General features: G+C 42.6%; 1 protein-coding gene across 1 annotated transcript in view; it reads right to left on the reverse strand.

The window, feature by feature from the left end:
* dtwd2 (DTW domain containing 2) overlaps positions 1–22,855 on the reverse strand; it is a 251,658-nt gene that overhangs the window by 138,481 nt on the left and 90,322 nt on the right. The window contains exons 2-3 of the mRNA XM_068029884.1: positions 11,139–11,229; positions 6,192–6,286 (exon numbers count right to left, since the gene is read on the reverse strand). Of these exons, the coding sequence (XP_067885985.1) occupies positions 6,192–6,286; positions 11,139–11,229 (186 nt within the window). The remainder of the gene's footprint in view (positions 1–6,191; positions 6,287–11,138; positions 11,230–22,855) is intronic.

Consider the following 22,855-nt stretch of genomic DNA (forward strand, 5'->3'; position numbering starts at 1 on the left):
TTGTACCTCAACGACGCCCTCTGCCTCCACAAGAATATTTCCTTTTTGGTCCCTAATCATCCCCACCCTTTCTTTGACCACCCTTTTACTATTTATTTGTTTATAAAATAACTTTGGATTCCCTTTTATGTTAGCTGCTAATCTATGTTCATAATCTCTCTTTGCTCTCTTATTCCCTTTTTTTTAAGATCTCCTCTGCACTTTCTGTATTCAGCTTGGTTCTTTACTGCCTTATAATTATCATTAGCCTCCTTTCTCTGTCTCATTATAATCGCTATTCTACCTTTCCGCATTGTGGGAATGTGTTTAATCTTACCTGACCATTTCCTCTTTGAAGACCTCCCATTATTCAATTACTGTTTTGCCTACCAGTTTTTGATTCCAATCCACCTGAGCCAAATCTCCTTTCAACTCACTGAAGTTATCCCTCCTCCAGTTAAGTATTCCATAACTATTCCAAACCTGATGATATCACTATCGATTGAGGAGAGAGGAGCATCTCGGCCACCCAACTGACATAATAACATAAGAGATAGGAGCAGGAGTTGATCATTTGACCCTTTGAGCAGGCTCCGCCATTCAATAAGATCATAGCTTATCTTCTACCTCAAGACCAACTTCCTGAACGATCCTTATATCCCTTGATTTCCTTAGTTTCCAAAATCAATTGATCCCTGCTGTGAATATATTCAACAGCTGAGCATCCATAGCTCTCTGTGGTAAGAATTCCAAAGATTGACAAGGATATGAGTGATGACATTTCTGCTTGTCTCAGTCTTAAGTGGCTGACTCCTTATTCTGAGACTGTGATCCCAAGTTCGAGACTTTCCAGTCAGAGGAAATATCCTCCCAGCATCTACCCTGTCAAGACCCTTAAGAATTTTATATGCTTCAATGAGATCACCTCTCATTCTTCTAAACTCTATGGGCATGTAGGCCTAGTTTACCCAATCTACCATTATTGTTACGACCTGAGAGAAATCATTCATGTGAAAAATATGAGATATGAACCACCAGACCAATTTAACGCATTACACAAGAGTTCACATTAAAACTTTTATTATAACAACTAAACTAAAAGAAATCCCCAATTAACTAAACAGTACTTTGTAAGTAGCTGATTCCCAACTTACAAATAAAGGTATTTACTTATTCAAACAGTTGAAAACCTTACACCACACTTATACGTTATACAGTCATTTTTGGTGATGAAATCCTTTGCGGTTAAAAGTCCCAAACTCTTCCCAGTTGCAATGGGTTGGATCTCCCAGACTTTTCAAAAATCAATATTCACTTCGCTCACTTCTTGGAGCACTTCTGACCTGAACATTCGTGACTAATGTGATTTCTGGTGATCCCGTGTGTCTTTTACTCCTCCGCAAGCTTCGACTCTCAAAACAGGTCTTCACAGCCTTTCGCTGTATATCTTCAGAGAACAGGCGTTTTCTCTTTCTCTCTCTCCAACTGCCACCGCTGGGTGTCTTGTCTCACAGCTTGCCTTGAGGCCGCACCCTGATGGGTTCCCGTCTTACAGCCTGTTTGCCTTCAGAAAGTCTGTTACATTTAGTTGGACTCAGAAGGCAACAGCGCAATGTTCTAATCCAAAATGCAGAGGCCAGAAGTTTGGGTTCACAAAGCCACTCAATCTTTCAACTGTTCCCAAGCATTAACACCTGCCTGGTACATTTGCATTTTCCCAATTACTGACTCCTTGTTTTACGACCCAAAAGTCTGGGAGGGCGAAACCCATTGTTTTTCAGGTGTTAGTGGCTGTAGTCTCTGTTTTTCAGAAGACAGTCTATGATCTTTGTTCTCTGTTGTCCAGTAACCTTTCGCAGAGTGGAGGTGAGGTCACCTGACCTTCCAGACTCCATCTTGAACTTTTAAAGATCACAGATTTTAAGATATAATCATGTTAGAAGGTCCAGCATTCATAACAACCCCCCATCTCAGGACCCAGTCTAGTGAACCTTTGTTGCACTCCCTCTAGGTAAGGAGAACAAAACTGTACACAGTACTCCATGTGCAGTCTCACCAAGGCCCAATATAATTGCAGTGAGACTTCTTAAAATCCAAGCCCTTTGTAATAAAGGCGAGCATACCATTTGCCTTCCTAATTGCTTGCTGCTCCTGCATGTTAACTTTCTGTAATTTGTGTACAAGGTCACCGTGGTCCCTCTGAATACCAACATTTCCCAGTCTCTCACCATTTAAAAAATATTCTGTTTTTTTATGCCTAAGATCTGCCTGAGGCAATTTTCACGAGAGCCTGGAAATGATCATGAAAACTGCAATTCTGAAACAGGCAGGAGGCTGTTTAAATATGTAATTCACACTCCTAATCAGTGTTATACATCTTGATTTCAATTTTCAGGTATAAGTGGGAGGAGTGTGCACACAATCCCTAGTGGTATCAAGCATTGAACAGCTTAGCCAGTTGCCGATCCCTAAAGGACCAAGAAACTTTTAACTTTTTACTTTTATTTGGTGCAGACAGGAAGAGCAGCAGTAGCCAGACCTAGAAAACACTCGAGCCTACTGCAGGCCCCCTCAACTATCCTGTAAGATTATACTAAAAAGTTACTAACCAGAATACTAATTGTTAACATTTAGCTATTATAAACTAACAACTGGCTTGTTACTATAAATTAACATTTAACTTTATTAGAACCCTTCTTTGTAGTATGGTAAAGTGGGAAAACTTAGGAAATAGGGCACAGTATAGACAAGATGTCAAGGTAGAGGGATTCTGGGAGATTATGTCGAGTTTTAAAATGCTTACTTGTAGTAAAACAGTGGGCCCTTGAGAGCAAACAGTCAAAACAGTTTCTTTGAGAACAAATTGTAGATTTGTCTCATAATGAGATAAGGAACCTCAGAATGTAAGAGCACAGAATACAATAGTCAACACAAAGGGGTATTACCTACATAAATCCAAAAGGTTAGCAACAACTGAAGAATGGTCCTTGATTGGTTAAGAAAGGCATCCTTTAAACACAAAGCTAAAGATGATTGGGAGAAGGGAGGGTTAATTGGAAAGCAGCCAAGATAAAAGAAGTCTTGCCTTTGACACTTGTACGGCAGACAATTTTCAAACAAGAGACAAGAGAGACTGACCAAATGTTTTGAACACCAGAAGCTGCAAGAGGAAGAGTCATGCGATCTACCATCCAGTCTCTAATACTGATAGTATCTGTGTTCGTCTGTTAATCACTGACTGAGTTTGTGACTATGGTTTATCTGAAAACTTAATAAACTTGTCCTTACTATCAATAAAGTCGATTCACAACAATCTTTGTGCTGCCAAGTCTGTTCCCCCTTAGAAGGGGGAATAAACCGACCCATCTTCGCTAATCTTACACTCCCCATCTCCAGATCGGATCACCTCCCCTCCCCTTCCCCCACAGACACAACCCAATGGCTCAGCATTGGAACTGGCCTATTTCACAGTCTTCCAAAATCGGTGAGTTGCAGCAAGTGCATCCAACGCATTAGCTGTATTCAGCTGAGACCAAAGCCTTAAAACAGCTTCGGCCTCTTGCAAGAATGCCACAAAATTCACACCTGTTTCGAGCAGCAATTGGACCCCGCTCCACCCCATCATTTTCCACATGCAATGCCTCAGGAAATCAACAGGTTTCATCCAAGTCATTATTATATGTAGCTAAAGTGTAGACACCCTCCAAGTATGAAGCAGTATGATTTGCTCAGTGCAACTAGATGTGTGTCTTTCCTCAGGACACTATTTAAAGGCTTGTTTGTCTTTCCAAATGATTTGAAAACAAACTGGATGTTGCATTTTAGAAGCTTAAGGTTATACTTCAGAGCTTTGTATTACTTCAGAGAGAGAAGCTGTTGAGAGATTGATTGCAGCAGATGTGCCTTATTTTATTTATAATGAGAATTCCAAAACAATTGTCTATGTAAAGATTTAATTGTTTTTCTCATTGCAAATCTGAAACTGCAGCTTTCTCAGGTTTTAAGTCGAGTTTCTTTTTACAAATGATTTCAAAAGAAGGTGGAAGATTAATTTTGAAAACCTTTTTGAAGAAAATTTTCAGAGAAAAGCAATTGTCAGTTCTTTATTCTTTTACTTCAGAGATATGTTGACTTAGAGAGAGGGAGTACCTACGCTTTGCTTATACTGAGAATTTGAGAACAATAATTTATGCACATAGAAATTTGTTTATTCAGGGTTGTTAATCATTTATTTTCCAGAAAGCAATCAAAATTCATTTGCTGCACTGCCTCTCTACAGAGGTCTTAGATTGTGCTTTCCAAAGACTTTTATTGTTCATGTATAATCATTGACCATTTCCTTTTCTAATTCTGATTGAGCAATACCACAAGAAATCTGCTAGTATTAAAAATAATGATCAATCGTTTCAAATTGGTCTGATCTGGAGTGATTCAGGAAAATTACAAACCAAATCCATTGTCAATAAACTGGATTCAAAATGGGCTTGTCCAATTACAAAGAATTATGTTGCACTGAGGCATTTTTTTTCCTTCAACATTATCTCCTTACAGCATCCTGATCCAGAAATACCCAAAAGGAAAATGGAGTGCTTTTCAGTTTAAATGAACATGTCTAGGTAGAACAAACATAAACTGAAAATCTTCCTTAGCTAACAACTCTAAAATTGATGAAACTATAGATACACTCCATTGACAGGACTGCAGATATTTTTTCTGTTGATCCAAGTAGCAGCTATCAAGCAAGTAGAATAATCCCCCACATCACAAATTGGCTTCATTATTTTGATTTTCCTGTGGTATCTGAAGATTAATGGAATGACAGATTCAGCATCAGTTCAGCCATTTTATTTTCAATTACCAACTAAAAAGCCAAAATTTGAATATTTCAGGTTTTACAGGTCCCAGTTGCTGACATGGTGTGAGTGACTTTTTTTATCATGTGTTTTCATTTTTTTTAAGGCTGCGTTTGCTGACAGTGCTACCACTAGGCGGCGCTGCAGTGGCACATGCACAAATGCAGCATGTGCCACTAAAACGTCATAGTCTGCGACTTCAGGCAGCTGCCAGGTCTAAAGATGGCGCTGCTCAAATAATCACACAAAGGCAAGCTAACCTAAACACATGGCAGCACACAATGGCGGGAGGGAGAGAGCGGGCCGGGGATGGGGAGGGGAGGGGTGCGGAGCGGGACGGGGGAGCGGAGCGGGACGGGGGAGCGGAGCGGGCAAGGGGGGAGCGGAGCAGCCGGAGAGAGCAGCGAGGGTGGTAGCGGAGCAGCCGGACAGAGCAGCGAGGGGGGAGTGGAGCGGAGCAGCCAGACAGAGCAGCGAGGGGGGAGCGGAGTGGAGCAGCCGGAGAGAGCAGCGAGGGTGGTAGCGGAGCAGCCGGACAGAGCAGCGAGGGGGGAGTGGAGCGGAGCAGCCGGACAGAGCAGCGAGGGGGGAGCGGAGTGGAGCAGCCGGAGAGAGCAGCGAGGGGGGAGCGGAGCAGCCGGAGAGAGCAGCGAGGGGGGAGCGGAGCAGCCGGAGAGAGCAGCGAGGGGGGAGCGGAGCAGCCGGAGAGAGCAGCGAGGGGGGAGCGGAGTGGAGCAGCCGGAGAGAGCAGCGAGGGGGGAGCGGAGCTTGACACATGGGTGAATCCCCTTTGGCGTTGCATTGCTGTACGCGCAAAGCGCATGCGCAGAGGCCGACCAGGCGCATTGCCCAAAGATGCATCACGTCGCGCAATGACATCATCGGCGCATGCGCTAACCAGTCCTGGCAAGTCGGAATGCAGTGCACGCGCAGAGAGCAGGAGCCCGTCTGCGCATGTGCGCACCTTGGCGCAGCCTGATGACGTCAGTGGCCGGCTGCGTTGTCAGGAATCACTTTTTTTTTAATTATTCTATTTCAATAGCCATCTGTGGCTAAGTATAAGTGAAATCCATTTCCATGAGAGTCTAGGAGGCCATCAAGGGTATCCACTTTCCAAGGTGGCCTAGTAGCTATGCAGGCTATGCACTTTATTGACATTTTAGGCGAAAGGAAACAAATATAAAGAAAGAGAAAAAGAGATAAATCAAGAGAAAAGAAGGAAAGAAAGACTTGCATTTATGTAGCATCTTTCATGACCTCAGGATGTCCCAAAGTTCTTTGCAGCAAATAGAGTACTTCTGAAGTGTTGTAGTGTAGGAACGTGAAAAGGTACAAATATGGAACAGAATGTGCCTTTACCTGTCCTGACTAAAACGTCGCCCAATAAAGACTTTGCATTTGTCGGCTGGAAGGCAGGCAGCTAGCAGAGGCACAGTTCGCAGCACTCGACTCGCCTAATTAAAGAAAAAATATATAAAGTGTTAGGAGTTTTGAACCATTACGCTAGAAAAAGTCTCCCTTTCAAATTTGTAGTACATGAATCTGTTCCCCAATACTGAGATCTTTGCAGCTCATGTTTCAACTTTCTGAACATGAAATATGTGTGGTTACAGATGATTTGAACACTAAGGGCAGAATTTACATCCCAAGGCGAAGGTGGGTTTGGAGGTGGGCGTGCCAGCAATTTCTCACTGCCAGCCTGTGTGCTGGTCAGCTGGCATGTTCCCGTCTCCAGCCTATTTTCAGGGAGGTGACTTCTTAGGGGATGGGGGTTGACGTCAACCTGCTCACCAGTGCTGAATAGCCAATTAGACCAATTAAACTGCCAACTGAGGGCACTCTTCACACACATCTGCATTTTCCAGACAGCCGACAGGCCCCCGATATGGCTGGAGCCTGGGAATGGAAAGTTGGTGGCATCCCAGCAGTAGGTCAGGTGGGGGAAGCAAGAGGCGTGTCCTACAAAGCAGCGCAGCATGGATCTACTGTGCTGTGAGGGCCACAGCTGTGGCTGCAGGCCATCCTGTGGAGGGACCACAGTATATTTTGTTCCATATACAAATCTTCAAAGGGCACCTCTAACTTGAAGCATCCTTGCGGTTTCCCACCTAAACGGCGGAGCCCACCTCTCCCAGTGGGGCTATTGGCCACCCAAAGACTCGGGCATTTTCACTGGCCCTCTGAGCTGCAGAGCCCGCCTGCAGTCATTAATTGGACAGGACTCCCAAAGGCAGCTTCTTAATTGGCTGCTTCCTTGAAAATCTCCTCCAGGATCCCACCAGGGCCACTTCGGGATTCCTGACCCGGAATTCAGCCCGGCGTCGGGATCGGGACCCTGGAATTAAAATTCAGCCCTAAAAGTTGGAGAGTTGATCTGAGATTCCACCTTATTTTTAGCCCTTTTGCATTTCCCAAATTTCAATAAATCCTTTTGAATAAATCTGTCCTCAGTAATATGCAAGAAAATGCCCCCATCTAAGTATTGCCATTTATTAATTTATTGGTAGATTGGTGCTGGTGTAAAGTAGTTAAAAGGAAAATAAATAAATAAATGATAGATTAACCTGGCAGTGAAGAATCTTTCTCGGACTTGCAATCTCAGTTTTGTTCATTCTATCTGATAGATCAGTTGAAGATTCATAGATTCAGTCAAATAAATGAAATTTCACTCATCTAGACCTCTTTCTTAGTTTCTCTTCATATTCTACACACTATCCCTCCATACACATGAACAGGGTTTTCTTCCACAAGATCTCCTGCACTTGTGCCATCTAATTTATCTAGGCAGAACACTGCAGAATACTAATTTTTTCACAATCTGCAGCCATACAGCTCTACAATTACTTTTCAAAACATACACTTGCAACATAACATTATCATTTTTTTCCTCCCCGAGTGAAGAAATCTCCATTATCATGAAATGGTTGACTGACTAACTTTGACAAGAACTTGTGCAATTGCTACTAATGATATTTAACAAAGTGATGCTGATTGCTCTTACCTGGAGAATTATTTATATAGTACACATACTTAGTTATAATTTCACGCTCTCAGTTTTTCGTTTAGAAAAGAATTGTGTTGATGTTGTAAATATTACAAGTTATTGATATAATTTAATTATTTTCCTTTTAACTACTTTACACCAACACTCCAGTACCCACCTACCAGTAAATTAGTAAATGGCAATTTTTCAAAGGTTGAATACAAGTAGTATTGCTAGGAATAACTGTCACAACTATTTGGAAGACAAACAGAAGTCATGATGTAATGAGCAATTATGATGGGTCCACATCTGAAACATTAACTTACCCATTCTCTCCACAGATTCTGACTGACCTACTGACATCATTGGGACACGATTGCAGTTTTAACTCGACCAACTGAGCAGTAAGCCGCAGTGAGTTTTCCACTAAACCAACTAGCAAGGAAGTTGATTGAGGCAGATGTCCCAAAAGGTAAATTTCTTTTTAAAATGCTACTTTCCTCATAGGGCCATGAGGAACAAGAGTGCTCCTCCAAGCCACACAAGTATGTTTAGGCCTCCCTTGCTAAAGACCCGTGCCCCCTTTCACAATCAAGAGACCCCTTCGCAAGATAGCCCTGGCCAATCGCACCATTTACCTTGTCTCAGTAGCCAGGCGGTGAAATTTTCCACCACCTCCCAATGACTTTCTGCTTAGAACAGGTTGGTCAGCGAGATTTAAATGTGGGCCAGAGTTGAAGTCAGGGCTCTGGGATCAAGTAAGTTTATTTTTAAAGCTTTAGTCACCCGTGTTGACAGGTAGAAAGGTAGAAAGGGGTATGGGTGGTTACCACTGTTCACCTCCCAACTGACTACAATCGTGTTTTGTTAAAAATGGTGAGTTAGACCCTGAGTACTTTTTTAGGGTGAAATAAACAGACAAATGATAGGTTAAAAATAACTATTTTTACACAATTCCCAAAATGGTCGCAACCTCACTCACACATATACAAAAATAGATAGAGAGAAAAGAGTAGGATATAGTTCAAAGTGAGGTAAGTGTTCATTGTTTATGGTAAACCTGTTGAATCTTCTAAGGAGGACAGTCTCTTTTAAAAGTGCAGACTGGATATTTGTAGTCTTGAACTTGTAGATTTCGGGTGGTTAAGACTTCAGACTGGAGGTGGTGGTCGCTTTCAGTTCTGTACTGCAGCAAGTTGAAGTGTAGAATTATCAGCTTCTTTTAGCTTGGCTGGGTCTCTTTTCACAGTCTCTGGCTGGACTGCTTTTTTAAGGTATTGGCTTGATCTCACTCTCTATCCAGAGGAATACCTTTTAAGGTCAAAATCCTTCACATTAGATTTTCTGTTAGTTGACACATGGCCATTTCCCCTGGTGTGATCACAAAATGGACCAAGATGTGGAATTCATGGCTATCTATTGATGTCTGGATGGGTACCATTCTGTTATGATGTGGTTATTTCACCTCTTCATTTTTGGTTTGGGCTATGAGACCATCTGTCTCCAGAACCCTTTGCTAGTTAATTCATGTAGCTAGAAGTCATCAATATGCAATAGTGTTCCTTTCAATTTCAAAATAGTGCTCCCCAGAGCTACTTCAGATGAGGTTAACAAGTTCCATTGTTGCAGACAAGTTTGTTGATTCCTAGTACATGAGGGGTCACGTGGCCATTACTCCATTTTGACAGTGGTTCAAATGTCCAAGTTCTTGTGATTTATAACAGTTGACTTTTGTAATTCATAATTCTTCCTTTTCATTGTTTATTTCAATAAGGCTCCTTCTGTGCATGACACCTGTCTTCCCAAGTTTAAGGATTAATGTATCTAAACCCAAAGTTTCTCATTTTTTTCCTTTCAAAGTTTTACCATTTAGTGTTACTTCCCTTCAAATGCCACAGATCTCCATATCTATCTGGCCAATCTACTATCCTGCCCATGTTCTCCTGAAGTTGCTTACAGTGCTCCTCACGGTTAACCACACTTCCTGTTTTTATGTCAGCTGCAAATTTTGATATTGTACCCCAATACCCTACCATACCCTACATATCATTCACATATATTTAGAAGAGTACTGGTCATAAAACCGATACCAGGACTACCGCTGTGTATATTTGAGAACAGGTCTGTGGTGGCAAATATTACTGCACCAACATGTGGCACCAGACACAGCAGCACTGCAAGTTCGATCTCCCATTCTTCAGAGTTTCTGGTTGCAATGTTGCGTAAGGAGGTGCTGAGCAGAAATCAGGATGTCTTTGTCCCTAAAGGGAAGGAAAAAACTTATACACAAGAGTCTCCATGGGCCATTGTTGTGCGCATTATAATGGGAGGGTAAGCTGAAAAGCTTGTTGGTACTCCAATGTGTTGTGCCAAAAGGTTTCAGGGTGGGTATTAATATCCATGGCATATTCTGTAACAGAAGTCATTTGTTTCTGCTTAGGAAGAAACCGACTGAAAAAAAGTTTGAGGCTGAGTCACCTCAAAATGGTCTTGCTCACCTTTTGACAATATGAAGATCATCAATGTCGAAAGAATCTGACAAGGTGGTCACCTGGCTGTCCCATCAGCTAAATTTGATCAAGCTGGAACACATACTGACCATTTGAACAGCAATGTTGGAAGAGTTTATAAGGTCACCTGGCTGCCTCACTACCCACCTCCCCTGGCCAAGCTTGATCCAGCTACAACATAAACAAAGCCAAGGAGACAGTGGATTGATGATTCTTTATCATAGGGTGGGACTCCAAGCTCCTTGAAGTCTAACGCAATCTTTCTTCAATGTCAAACATAAATGGCTTGCTGCTAGATTTTACACCGTACACTTAACCCAGGATGATTTCAGACTGATAATTATTCAACCATTTCACTGCACTTGATTAATATTTTTTAAATTATTCTGACATCAAAGAAGGACTAATTTATTTTTTGTTATTACTTAAATGGTGCTGCTCCTTTAAAGGCTTGATAAACTAGTCACCTTTAGCACATCATAATACATTTGTTCCCTCAACAGTTGCCTCAAAACAGCTAAACAATGTCAAATGCCTGGAAAAGGAAATGACACTGAAGGTCACTGCAGCAGGTTTCACAGTAGCAGAGATAACAATGCTTTATTGCAATGGGTGTGAGCAAATGGCAACGGATAGGGAACCAGCTACTGACAAGTTTACACATTTTATAATAACTACACCCCATGTACAGCTTAGAGAGGCTTGTGGAAATCACGGCTGATTCATATGATATGGTTTCCTCTTGCCCTTTCCCATAGTCCTATTCCTGTTAGATAGATGCTGATTTATGCCCCTTCCCATAACCTTACTCACCTCTGCTGGATGTTGAACTATATACAAGCAAGTGGAGACATTCAGCGGATGAACTGGTAAGAAAGGGCAGAGGCAAACCTTCTGAGGACGGCTGCAATGAGAAAGACATATGCTGGTCAATGTGTAGAACACAAAATTCAAAGAGGAGAAATAACTGTTAACAGCTAGCTGTAGAAACATGACAGCTATCTATTGTTTGAGGGCATCCATCTCATTCAGATGCCACACTTTGTTCAGCTGTGACTTGGTGTTTTATATAATCTTTTAAGAAAAACCATAGAAAGAAACCTAGGTTTTTCCTCTTGTTTTTCTGACCTTGAGTGGTCATTATGCTCCAGGAAAGGACAAAGGAATTGCAAATCTAGTGAAACTTCCAACAACAGCAATCAACCTATTATTGAGCTCAGGAACTATTTAGAGAATATCCCCACTAAGAGTGATGGAGCAGTAGTATTAAAGAAACAGACTAGTTAAACACTCCATCTGTGCTCCAGACCCCAAAATAAGTGTGAGTAATGCCACAGGAGACTCATTATAAAATTTAAGAAATAATTTGCATTTATATAGTACTTTTCACTTACTCAAGTTGCCCCAAAGCATTTCACAGCCAATGAAATACTTTTAAAGTGTAATTACTGTTGTAGGAAACATTGCAGTCAAATTGCACACAAGATCCCCAAAACAGCAATGAGCTAAGAGATCAGATAATCTAGTTTTAATGGTGTTGGTTGAGGGAAAATCTTGTTCGTGATACCAGGAGAATTCATCTGCTCTTCTTCAACCAGTGCCATGGGATCTTCACAGAAGCAGGGGCCTCAGTTTAACATCTCATCTGAAAGATAGCACCTTCAACAGTGCAGCACTCTTTCAGTGACTCCCTCACTGAATTCGCAGGGTAGATTATGTGCTCAAATGTTGGAATGGAACTTGAACTTATAACCTTCGGTCGCAGAGGCAAGAGTGTTACCACTGAACCACTGATAAACTAGCATCTGTTTTTTGGGGGAAAAAAGGGAAGTGTAAAAGTGCCACTAACAGCATCAGAGATAATTGGTTGATTTATTTAAAATGAGTATGATGTAAAGCACATTCTGGGACAATGCCAAATTTTTCTGTGAAATATCATTTTTGGAAGGAAACTTGTTTTTCATTCCTTGTGCTGTATTTCAAATTATCTATATTAAAATGTGTAAAATTATAATGTTCAACTTGTGTCTTCTCAAACATTCTCTGATTGCCTGTTGTTTTACATTTGAGCAATTTAGTTGTGCCTGCAGACCTAACATCTTAACCTACCAAGAACGTTAACAAACCACAAATCATATAGGTTGCTATCGAGGTAAATCAACACACAAAACAGCTATCTAAATTTGCAGTTGATTCAGAGGAGTGAAGATGGTTATACAAGAAACTTTATTCAGTGCAGCACCATTATTGATAATATATCCACTAGTAGATTTTATAGATTGCTACCACTCTTCCCAAGGTAGTTTTCAGATTTATAAAAATAAATATCCAATGAAACAGGAAAATAAAACATCTGAAATTTGTTCCAAATCAACAGCATAAACTTATTGGCCTCAGCATAAACACCAAAGTCAGTCTATAATGTTGACACATCTATGTTGACAGATGAAAATTTGGCACTATTAATGAAAACAACCAAAAGTTTGCAAATGTACAAGTCAAACTGCTTGCAGGTCATTGCCTATTGTATTCATTTAGCTGAAACTTTGATCTAGATTTTGTTTTAATATTTGGAGGTAGCATGAAACGGGAAGTAGACATTTTCTAAACATCTCTTGAAGTTATTAAAAAAAGAATTTTGCTTCAAATTTTAAATTTTGTTTGAAGACTTTGGTCATTGATTTCCAGAAATGTAATCATTACAATATATAGAATTACATAGAAATTGTAACATAGAAAGAAGCCATTTTACACTACATGAGCAGTAGTCCTAATCTCATGTATCCATCCTATCCATATCCCTTTATTCCTCTTTTCATTCAACCATCTATCTAACCTATTCTTAAATGTTAACATGGTCTCTACTTGGATTACTAACTCTGGTCGTGCAATTCACACTCAAAACGCTCTGTGAAATAAGGTTTCTCCTGCTTTCTGCCCTAAATCTCACACATTTAGGTATTTCACTCATTATAGACTCCTCAAGCACTGGAAACAATCTGTTTCCAGTTTCTAGTTTGTCCCATTCCTTCATGATCTTAAACATCTCCAACAAAATCTTTTCATAATCTCTGTTGTAATGAAAGCAGACCCGATTTCATCAAATCTTTCTTTGTATCTGTATTTTCTCATATCAGATAGCAGAAGTGAACATGTGCTATACATTCTGTTGCCTCAACATCCTTCCTGTGGTGTGAAGCACAAAACTGTACACAGTACTCCAACTGTGCATAAAATAGAAAGTTGCTGTTTTCCAAATGTGAGACCCCTATACCCCAGGACTCGAGAGTGCATTGGCTTTTTCTGAAAGTCTATTTCTCTCCATTCCCCCAACACAAGCTTACTCTGAAGAAGTCAAGAATTTTCACAGAAGGTTACAAATTGAGTTATGCATGTGGGCAGGACCAATGCTAAATATACTTATACCCTTCAGTGTATAGGATGTAAGTCTGTCAAGAAAGAAAGAGATTGCTGTATTACTGGATCTTAAGGATCACGATTAGTGCCATGGAGTGGCAGCCAAAGAAAATAATATTAAGTTGCATTGCGAGTACAATTTAGTATTAAGCATAGCACACCATTTTATACTTTCACAAGACTTTGGTCCAGTTTTAGTCTTCTCACGTGTGGAAAAGGTTTTGGAGGAGGGCCCGAACAATGACAGCCAGCTTAACACACCTTATGTGTTTAAAAGGGCTTAAAAAACTGGATCGAGTTACTTTTTTGTTACTCTTCCAAATTTATGGAAGGTGGGAGGGTGGCCACAACAGCATTTGAAATAGCCAAATCTGGAGGTAGCAAAAGCATAGGTGAGAGTTTCAGCAGCAGATTGTCTGAGGCAACGGTAGTGACAGTGATGTTACGAAGGTGGAAGTAGGCAGTCTTTGAGATGGAGAGAATATGGGGTCGGAAGCTCAGCTCTGGGTCAAATAGTACACTGAGATAGCAAACTGCAAGGTGATCATCTCTAATAAGGGCGAGGCTAACCACAATCCCCTAAAATGTAAAGGCATTATCATTGCCGAAGGGTACCATCAACATCCTGGGGGACACCATTGAACAGAAACTCAAATGGACCAGCCACATAAATGTTGTGCGACTACAGCAGATGAGGCTGGATATTATGTGCCAATGGCTCACTTCCTGACTCCCCAAAGCTTCTCCACCACCGACAAGACACAAGTAAGGAGTGTGAAGAAATGCTCTCCACCTGCTTGGCTAGGTGCAGTTCCAATAACACTCAAGCAGCTCAACATTACCCAGGACAAAGCAGTCCATTTGATCAGCACCAATGCACTGGTTTAAACTTCCACTACCTCCACCACCAGCATACTGCAGCTGCGGTGTGTATTCTCTCCCAATGCAATGAAGCAGATCACCAAGACTATTTCAGCAGCAACTTGCAAACTCCACTGCCGAGAAGTACAAAGGCCACAGGTGCATGAGAATACCATCACTTCCAAGATCCTCTCCAAGTCACATACTTGGAAATATATCAACAATCCTTCATCATCACTGGATCAAAATCCTGAAACTTCCTACCAAACAATATTGTGGGAGTACCTTCACCACATGGACTGCAGTGATTCAAGAAGGTCCACCATCACTTTCTCAAGGGCAGCTAGGGAAGGGTAATAAATACTGGCCTTGCCATCGATGCCCACATCCTAAGAATGAATAAAACAAACTCAAGGCTCTATGGGATGGGCTCAATTCTTTTCCTGTCTTCCATGAATCTGTAAATCACTTCTGTCATTCAATGTTACCTTTCACAGAATAATATTTGAGTTTGTAGTGCTGTTAAACAAATCATATACTGCAGAGAAGTTGCTGACTATTTTGCACAATTTTAAAAGTAACATGGGCTGCCAGAATAGGTCATTTATTTTTTTCTACTCCAGGTTCCAGCTGCCAACCAATTTTGGGCCTTGAACTTTTCTTTCCCAAAGTCACAAAAATCTCTGTTCCATACTTTTTAACACCTTACAGCACATTTATACAACAAACTCCATATCCTAAAATAAAAACAAAATACTGCGGATGCTGGAAATCTGAAATAAAAACAAGAAATGCCAGAAATACTCAGCAGGTCTGGCAGCATCTGTGGAGAGAGAAGCAGAGTTAACGTTTCGGGTCAGTGACTCTTCTTCAGAACTATCAGATATTAGAAATGTGAAAGGTTTTAAGCAAGTAAAGTGGGGGTGGGGCAAGAGATAGCAAAGGAGAAGGTGTAGATAGGACAAGGTCACAGAGAATAACCGACCAGGTGGTCATGGAGCAAAGGCAAACAATATGTTAATGCTGTGTTGAAAGACAAAGCATTCGTACAGAGAGGGTATTAATGGACTGAAGACTGAACAGCCACAAGCACAAACATGAAAAAAAAAGTGGGTAGGAAAACTGAACAAATTAAGATAAAATAAAACAAACACAAAAAAAATAACTAAAAATAAAAGTAAAATGGGGGGCCCGTCATGCTCTGAAATTATTGAACTCAATGTTCAGTCCGGCAGGCCTAATCGGTAAATGAGGTGCTGTTCCTCGAGCTTGCATTGATGTTCACTGGAACACTGCAGCAATCCCAGGACAGAGATGTGAGCATGAGAGCAGGGCGGAGTGTTGAAATGGCAAGCAACTGGAAGCTCGGGGTCATGCTTTCGGACTGAGCGGAGGTGTTCTGCAAAGCAGACACCCAGTCTGCGTTTGGTCTCCCCAGTGTAGAGGAGACCACATTGTGAGCAGCAAACACAGTATACTACATTGAAAGAAGTACAAATAAATCGCTGCTTCACCTGAAAGGAGTGTTTGGGACCTGGGATAGTGAGGAGAGAAGAGGTAAATGGGCAGGAATTACACCTCCTGTGATTGCAGGGGAAGGTGCCGTGAGAAGGGGACGAGGTGGTGGGGGTAATGGAGGAGTGGACCAGGGTGTCGCGGAGGGAATGATCCCTTCGGAATGCTGACAGGGGAAGGGAGGGGAAGATGTCTTTGGTAGTGGCATCACGCTGGAGGTGGCGGAAATGGCGGAGGATGATCCTTTGGATATGGAGGCTGATGGGGTGGAAAGTGAGGACAAGGGGAACCCTGTTGTGGTTCTGGGAGGGACGGGAAGGGGTGAGGGTAGAGGTGCGGGAAATGGGCCGGACACGGTTGAGGGCCCTGTCAACCACAGTGGGGGGAAATCCTCAGTTGAGGAAAAAGAAAGACATATCAGAAGCGCTGTCATGGAAGGTAGTATCATAAGAGCAGATGCATCAGAGACGGAGAAACTGGGAGAATGGAATGGAGTCCTTACATGAGGCAGGGTGTGAAGAAGTGTAGTTGCGATAGCTGTGGTAGTCGGTGGGCTTATAATGGATATTAATAGACAGCCTATCCCTAGAAATGGAGACAGAGAAGTCGAGGAAGGGAAGGGAAGTGTCGGAGATGGACCATGTAAAGGTGAGAGAAGGGTGGAAATTAGAAGCAAAGTTGATAAAGTTTTCCAGTTCAGGGCGGGAGCAGGAAACAGCACCAATACAGTGATCAATGTATCGGAAAAAGAGTTGGGGGAGGGGGCCTGAGTAGGACTGGAACAAGGAATGTTCGACATATCCTACAAAAAGACGGGCATAACTAGGACCCATGCGGGTGCCCATAGTAACACCTTTTACTTGAAGGAAGTGAGTGGAGTTGAAGGAGAAGTTGTTCAATGTGAGAACAAGTTCAGCCAGGCGGAGGAGGGTGGTGGTGGATGGGGACTGGTTGGGCCTCTGTTCATGGAAGAAGCAGAGAGCCCTCAAACCATCCTGGTGGGGAATGGAGGTGTAGAGAGATTGGACGTCCATATTGAAGAGGAGGTGGTTAGGGCCAGGAAACTGGAAATTGTCAAAATGAAGTAGGGCGTCAGAAGAGTCACAGATGTAGATGGGAAGAAACTGGACCAGGGGAGAAAAGATAGAGTCAAAATAGGAAGAAATAAGTTCAGTGGGGCAGGGATAGGCTGAAACAATGGGTCTGCCGGGACAGTCCTGTTTGTGGATTTTGGGAAGGAGATAGAAGCGGGCTGTCCAGGGTTGCAGGACTATGAGGTTGGAAGCTGTAGAGGGAAGATCTCCAGAGGAGATGAGGTCAGTGATAGTCCTATGGACAGTCACTTGATGTTCGGTGGTGGGGTCATGGTCCGGGGGGAGGTAGGAAGAAGTGTCTGAAAGTTGGCACTGAGCCTCTACAAGGTAGAGGTCGGTATGTCATACAACAACAGCACCACCCTTGTCTGCAGGTTTGATGACAATGTCGGGGTTAGACCTGAGAGACGGAGTGCCTCATGTTCAGAGCGGAACAGGTTAAAGTGAGTGAGGGGGGCAGAAAAATTGAGATGACCAATGTCTCGCCGACAAGTTTTCAATGAAAAGACCAAGAGCGGGTAAGAGGCCAGGGGGAGGGGTCCAGGTAGAGGGAGAATGCTGGAGGTGGGTGAATGGGTCTGCTGATCGGGGGCAGGACTCCTGGTCAAAGAAGTGAGCCGGAGGCGAAGGTGACGGAAGAAGAGCTCAACGTCATGCCGAGCACGAAATTCATTGAGGTGGGGACATAAGGGGATAAAACTGAGTCCTTTACTGAGTACAGAACGTTCAGCGTCAGAGAGGGGGAGGTCAGAGGGTATAGTGAATACACAGCAAGGAGTCAGATGAGAAGGGGTGGGGTCAGAGGGAAGTGAATGGGAAGAAGGATCTGGAGGGGCATTAGTCCCCATCAGCTGCTGGAGCTTGCGTTCCTTGACACTCGAAAGGATGAAAAAAGGTTTTTTGTTAATGTGTCGGATAAGACGAAGGATGAAATGAAACTGCGGAGTAGAACACCTTTGAGATAAGGTGAGGTGGTTCTTCTGGAGAGAGAGGTCCAGTGTGTAGCGGCACATAGCACTGAGTGTGGATCTCAGGAAGCGGCGAGAATAGCAGTCTGAGGAATGCTGTATTTCTCGGAGATACCTGTAATCCTGAGCGGATTCAAAACATGATGGGTGAAACTGCAGTTGGAATCCCCGTGGAATAAGTCGGAGCCAGAAACAGACAGTCACTGAGGAAGGAGATGTGGCTGTGAAAATGAGTTTTGGTAGACACTTTATCAAACACCAGGAGGGAAATAGAAAGCAATGAAGGTGAACAAGGTAAAAGAGACAAACAAAATTCCCGTCGGAGAGAAGAGCTGAACTTCTTCAATGGTAGGCATTCCTGGAAGAGAAGTGGCAGTGAATTAAACACTAAAATAAAAGCAAAATACTGCTGGAAATCTGAAATAAAAACAAGAAATGCCAGAAATACTCAGCAGGTCTGCATCTGTGGAGAAAGAAGCAGAGTTAACGTTTCAGGTCAGTGAGCCTTCTTCAGAACTAGCAGATATTAGAATTGTGAAAGGTTTTAAGCAAGTAAAGCAGGGGTGGGGCAAGAGATAACAAAGGAGAAGGTATAGATAGGACCTCCATATCCTCCCCACTTTAGCCCACTTCCTGGTCACTGTTTCAAGCTGTATGGACCTTCAAATTCCTATTCACCCCTGGGCTGAGCTTCTGACCCGTATCCTTTCCATCAGAAAAACTGACCATTTCCACTTCTAACATTGCCTGACTCTGACCCTTTCTTAGCCCACCTGTTGCTGAAACCCTCCTTCATACCTCTGTCACCTGAAGGCTTGGTCACTCCAATGCTTTCTTGGCCTCCCATCCTCCATCTCCATAAACATCAGCTCATCCAAAACTCTTCTGCCCATATCCTATCTCATTCATCCACCACATCCAAATGCTAAATAAATGGGTGGTGTTGTTCCTGTTTCTGCTGTCTCCCTCACATAGCTGCTGCTAGTCCAGTCAGTTTCAAAGCCACACCCCACCCCACACTGATAGTATGAAAGTCTCATATCTACAGTGGCTTCAAAGATCATATGTAAGTTGAGCTTGAGCAGTCTGAATCACGTAATTTCGTACTTAAACTAGTGATCTCTTTGAGAAAAGACACAGTGCAGGATGTGGATACATTGACACTGGAGCATCAGGTGTATATTCCTCTGGTTGGGGTGAAGGTACATTGTGAAATATACAAAACTGTTATTCTCTTACTAGGTGTGTCCAGTGGATTTTTGGACAATTTGTTCCCCTCTTGTAAAGCAGTCGACTAGTTTATGTGCTCCAGTTAAATGGGTGCTTTTCCCAAGTGACCATGATTTACGAGGGAGATAGTGAGTATCAACAGGCTACTCAGCTGTGGGGGAATCATTGCTTCGGATAATTCTGTCCTCATTGGACAGCTACACTTCCAGTAAGGGTCACTAGGAACCCTGGGCAATTCTCTTCTCCCAAACCAGGGATATTGGGACCAACTGTAGCATTCCTGCCAGCCACAGACTGGGGATCAAATCCAGCAACCTTATGGTTCTGTATGGTTCAGCAACCGACTGGATAAACTCGTTGAGCCATCAGAGGAGGGGGTTATATATCCAGTGCCTTTATAAATATTATATTGTGAATTATGTCATAAACGATAGACTAGTAGTGGTAGTAAAACAGTACTTTTATATTCATTCATGTGGGAAGGAGGTATCTAAGCTTGGGCTCTAACGACACATGGGTTTCAGGTTAATCCTAAATTATACAAGACCATAATTCTAATTTGAAAACATAACATAATTGGAATATATTGCACAACATGAACAGAAATGGTCTGGGTCCAACAAACAGATCTCAAGTAATTTGCCCTTAGTCAAGTTAATTTTAAATGAGGTCTAATTTTACAACCCCTATTCTTTTTCCATCTCATTGCCATTTTCCACTATTTCCAATGTAAATCAACATGGTAGTTATATTTCCCAAAAGCAATTTTTACTTTTCATATTTTATTTAAATCCATCTCATATGTAAATGAAAACAAGGATTGAAGCAGCAAAATTCGTCTCCTAAGCGTCTGTTTTTTTGGCGCTACCAGTGCCATTTGCCCTCCAGAATAGTGTCTGTGGCACATGTGCACACTTTTGGTGCAAGGCATGCCAGATGCAATTTTTGGTGAGTATGTTACTGTATGCAGGGAGCATCCGCTGGAAATATGCAAAGTAGGAAGATCGTGACATCAACCAGCGTGTAACACTGATTTGAAGCCAGAGTTGCTATTTTGCAGCTCAACGCTCCAACTAAGGCACTCCTTAACCTCGCACAACTGGACATGCATTCAGCAGTAGGAAGGACCTTCCACCCCCAACCAACCTAATACTAGTTAAAGGGATCATAAAGTACTTTCAGTTTAATTGCTGATTGATTTCTACTGGCTGTTGCTGAGATTGTAGAATTTCTAGAGCTCTTTAAAGATGCTAAGGTCTACAGGGAGTGACATGGCACGTCTTGAAGCATTTTCTCCTGAATTCAAGCATTCCGCACAAACCACTTGCTCTCAGAAATGGGTGCAGTAGTTGACATTTCCCTTGGACTACAGCATGACAGAGAATAAGCAGAGGCAACACAAAGCAGGACAAGCTGCTGAAAGAGGGAGGAGGAGGAAGAGGAGAACAGGAAGCCATATGCAGGGTGTTTAGGGAGCAATTCTCCTTCCTGAATCTTAGCCAGGAGCTGTATGTCAGATGTATCCACTTCACTAAGGATGTCCTCACTGAAATCGGCCATCTGCTGCAGCCACAACTGCAACCTCAGAGCAGAGCAAGGACAGCACTGCCAGTGGCTATGAAGATGACTATGGCAAGGAACATTTATCCATCTGGCCCCTTCCAGACAGAAGTGGACGGTATTTGCAAAATCAAACTGTCTGCCACTGCATCCACCATCATAAAGCATTCTGTGATGCTAGGCACCCACCTGCCAAGAATGAGGCACATTAATTTTGTCATGAACATTGACTTTAAACTGTTACTAGAGTGAAGCAAGGACTTGTTCAGCAGATCAGCCGTGGCTGGAAAGGCCATTTGCATATTAACAGACGGTGGTTGGAAGGACAAAGGACCATTCCCTGACAGATTCAACTACAATGGACCTTGATCACCAGGTATTGCGTGTAAGAGGAGCATTCCAGAGACTGCTAAGGTCATACAATCCGAGATGTGGTCAGACCAGTTAGTCACATGACTAACCTGCTTGACAACCTGGGTTTTGCTGAATTGTACAAACAGTTTCAACTCAAAGTGTCTGTTTGCTCCTGGACTGAAAAGGTCTCGCCTGGCTGGCTCACCACAGCCTCTCCTGTCTGGCTCTCCATCTCTTTCACACAGAACTCCAAATCCACTGAAGACACATGAACCACAAGAGAGAAAGGCCTCCTTCAGCAAACAAGGTTTCAGAAGAATACTGGACCCCAACGAAAAGCAAGATCTACCTACAATCAAGGACTCGACAGTGAGCTTGAAAAACCGTAACAAAAACTCTTCAGATATTGCCTCAAACTTTTCCACTTCATTTTTCTTCAGTTCTTTTCTGTCTCAATTTGCATGTGTGTATCGCGTATGCATGCTAGCGTGGGCACGTCGTGTATCCGTAGGCGTCAACCAAATTTAAGTTTAAGTTCAAGTTTAACTTTCAACTTTTAGAACCATAAAAAAATTATGGCACAGAAGGAGGCCATTCAGCTTGTCGTGTCGTGCCAGCCTAAAAAACTAGCTGCCCAATCTAATCCCACCTTCCAGCACCTGGTCCATCGCCTTGCCGGTTACAGCACTTCAGGTGCATGTCCAGGCACCTTTTAAAAGAATTAAGGGCTTCTGCCTCCAACACCATTCCTGGCAGTGAATTTCAGACACCCACCACCCTCTGGGTGAAAAGGTTTTTCCTCATGTCCTCTCTAATCCTTCTACTAATCTCCTTAAATCTCTGCCCCCAGGTAATTGACCTCTCCGCTAGGGGAAACAGGTCCTTCCTGTCTACTCTATCCAGGTCCCTCATAATTTTGTACACCTCTATTACATCACCCCTCAGCCTCCTTTGTTCTAAGGAAAACAACCATACCCTATCCAATCTTTCCTCATAGCTGCAACTTTCGAGCCCTGGCAACATTGTTGGCTTTTCTTTAAACCTAAGAAAACCTGTTGGTGCTGGTTTCTTTGCCTTATAATTGGAAAACGGTGAACAAGGATTCACCAAGGAGGAGCTAAAAACACAGTGTGTTTAAAAATAAAACCCTGTTACAGTAAGACCAGGTGAAGGCTGAAAGGGAACCCTAGACCTCTTTCTCAACTGGTCATAACAATTCACTCCCTCAACAACAACTTGTATTTATATCAGGCCATTAATGTAATAAAACATCCCAAGAGACATTATAAAACTAAATATGACAACAAACCAGAAAAGGCGGTATTTGGGCAGATGATAAAAATTTTGGTCAGAGGTAGCTTTTAAGAAGTTGTCAGGGAGAAGGAAGGAGTCAGTGGCGAGGGAACAAAGCTTGCAGTGGGGACCAAAGACAATGGCTTCAGCCTTCCGAATATTTAACTGCAAGAAATTTCTGCTCATCTAGTTCTGGATGTCAGACAAGCAGTCTGACAATTTAGAGACCATGGAGGGG

This window comes from Heterodontus francisci, chromosome 4 (assembly GCF_036365525.1).
Source record: "Heterodontus francisci isolate sHetFra1 chromosome 4, sHetFra1.hap1, whole genome shotgun sequence".
In the NCBI taxonomy this organism is placed as follows: Eukaryota; Metazoa; Chordata; class Chondrichthyes; order Heterodontiformes; family Heterodontidae; genus Heterodontus; species Heterodontus francisci.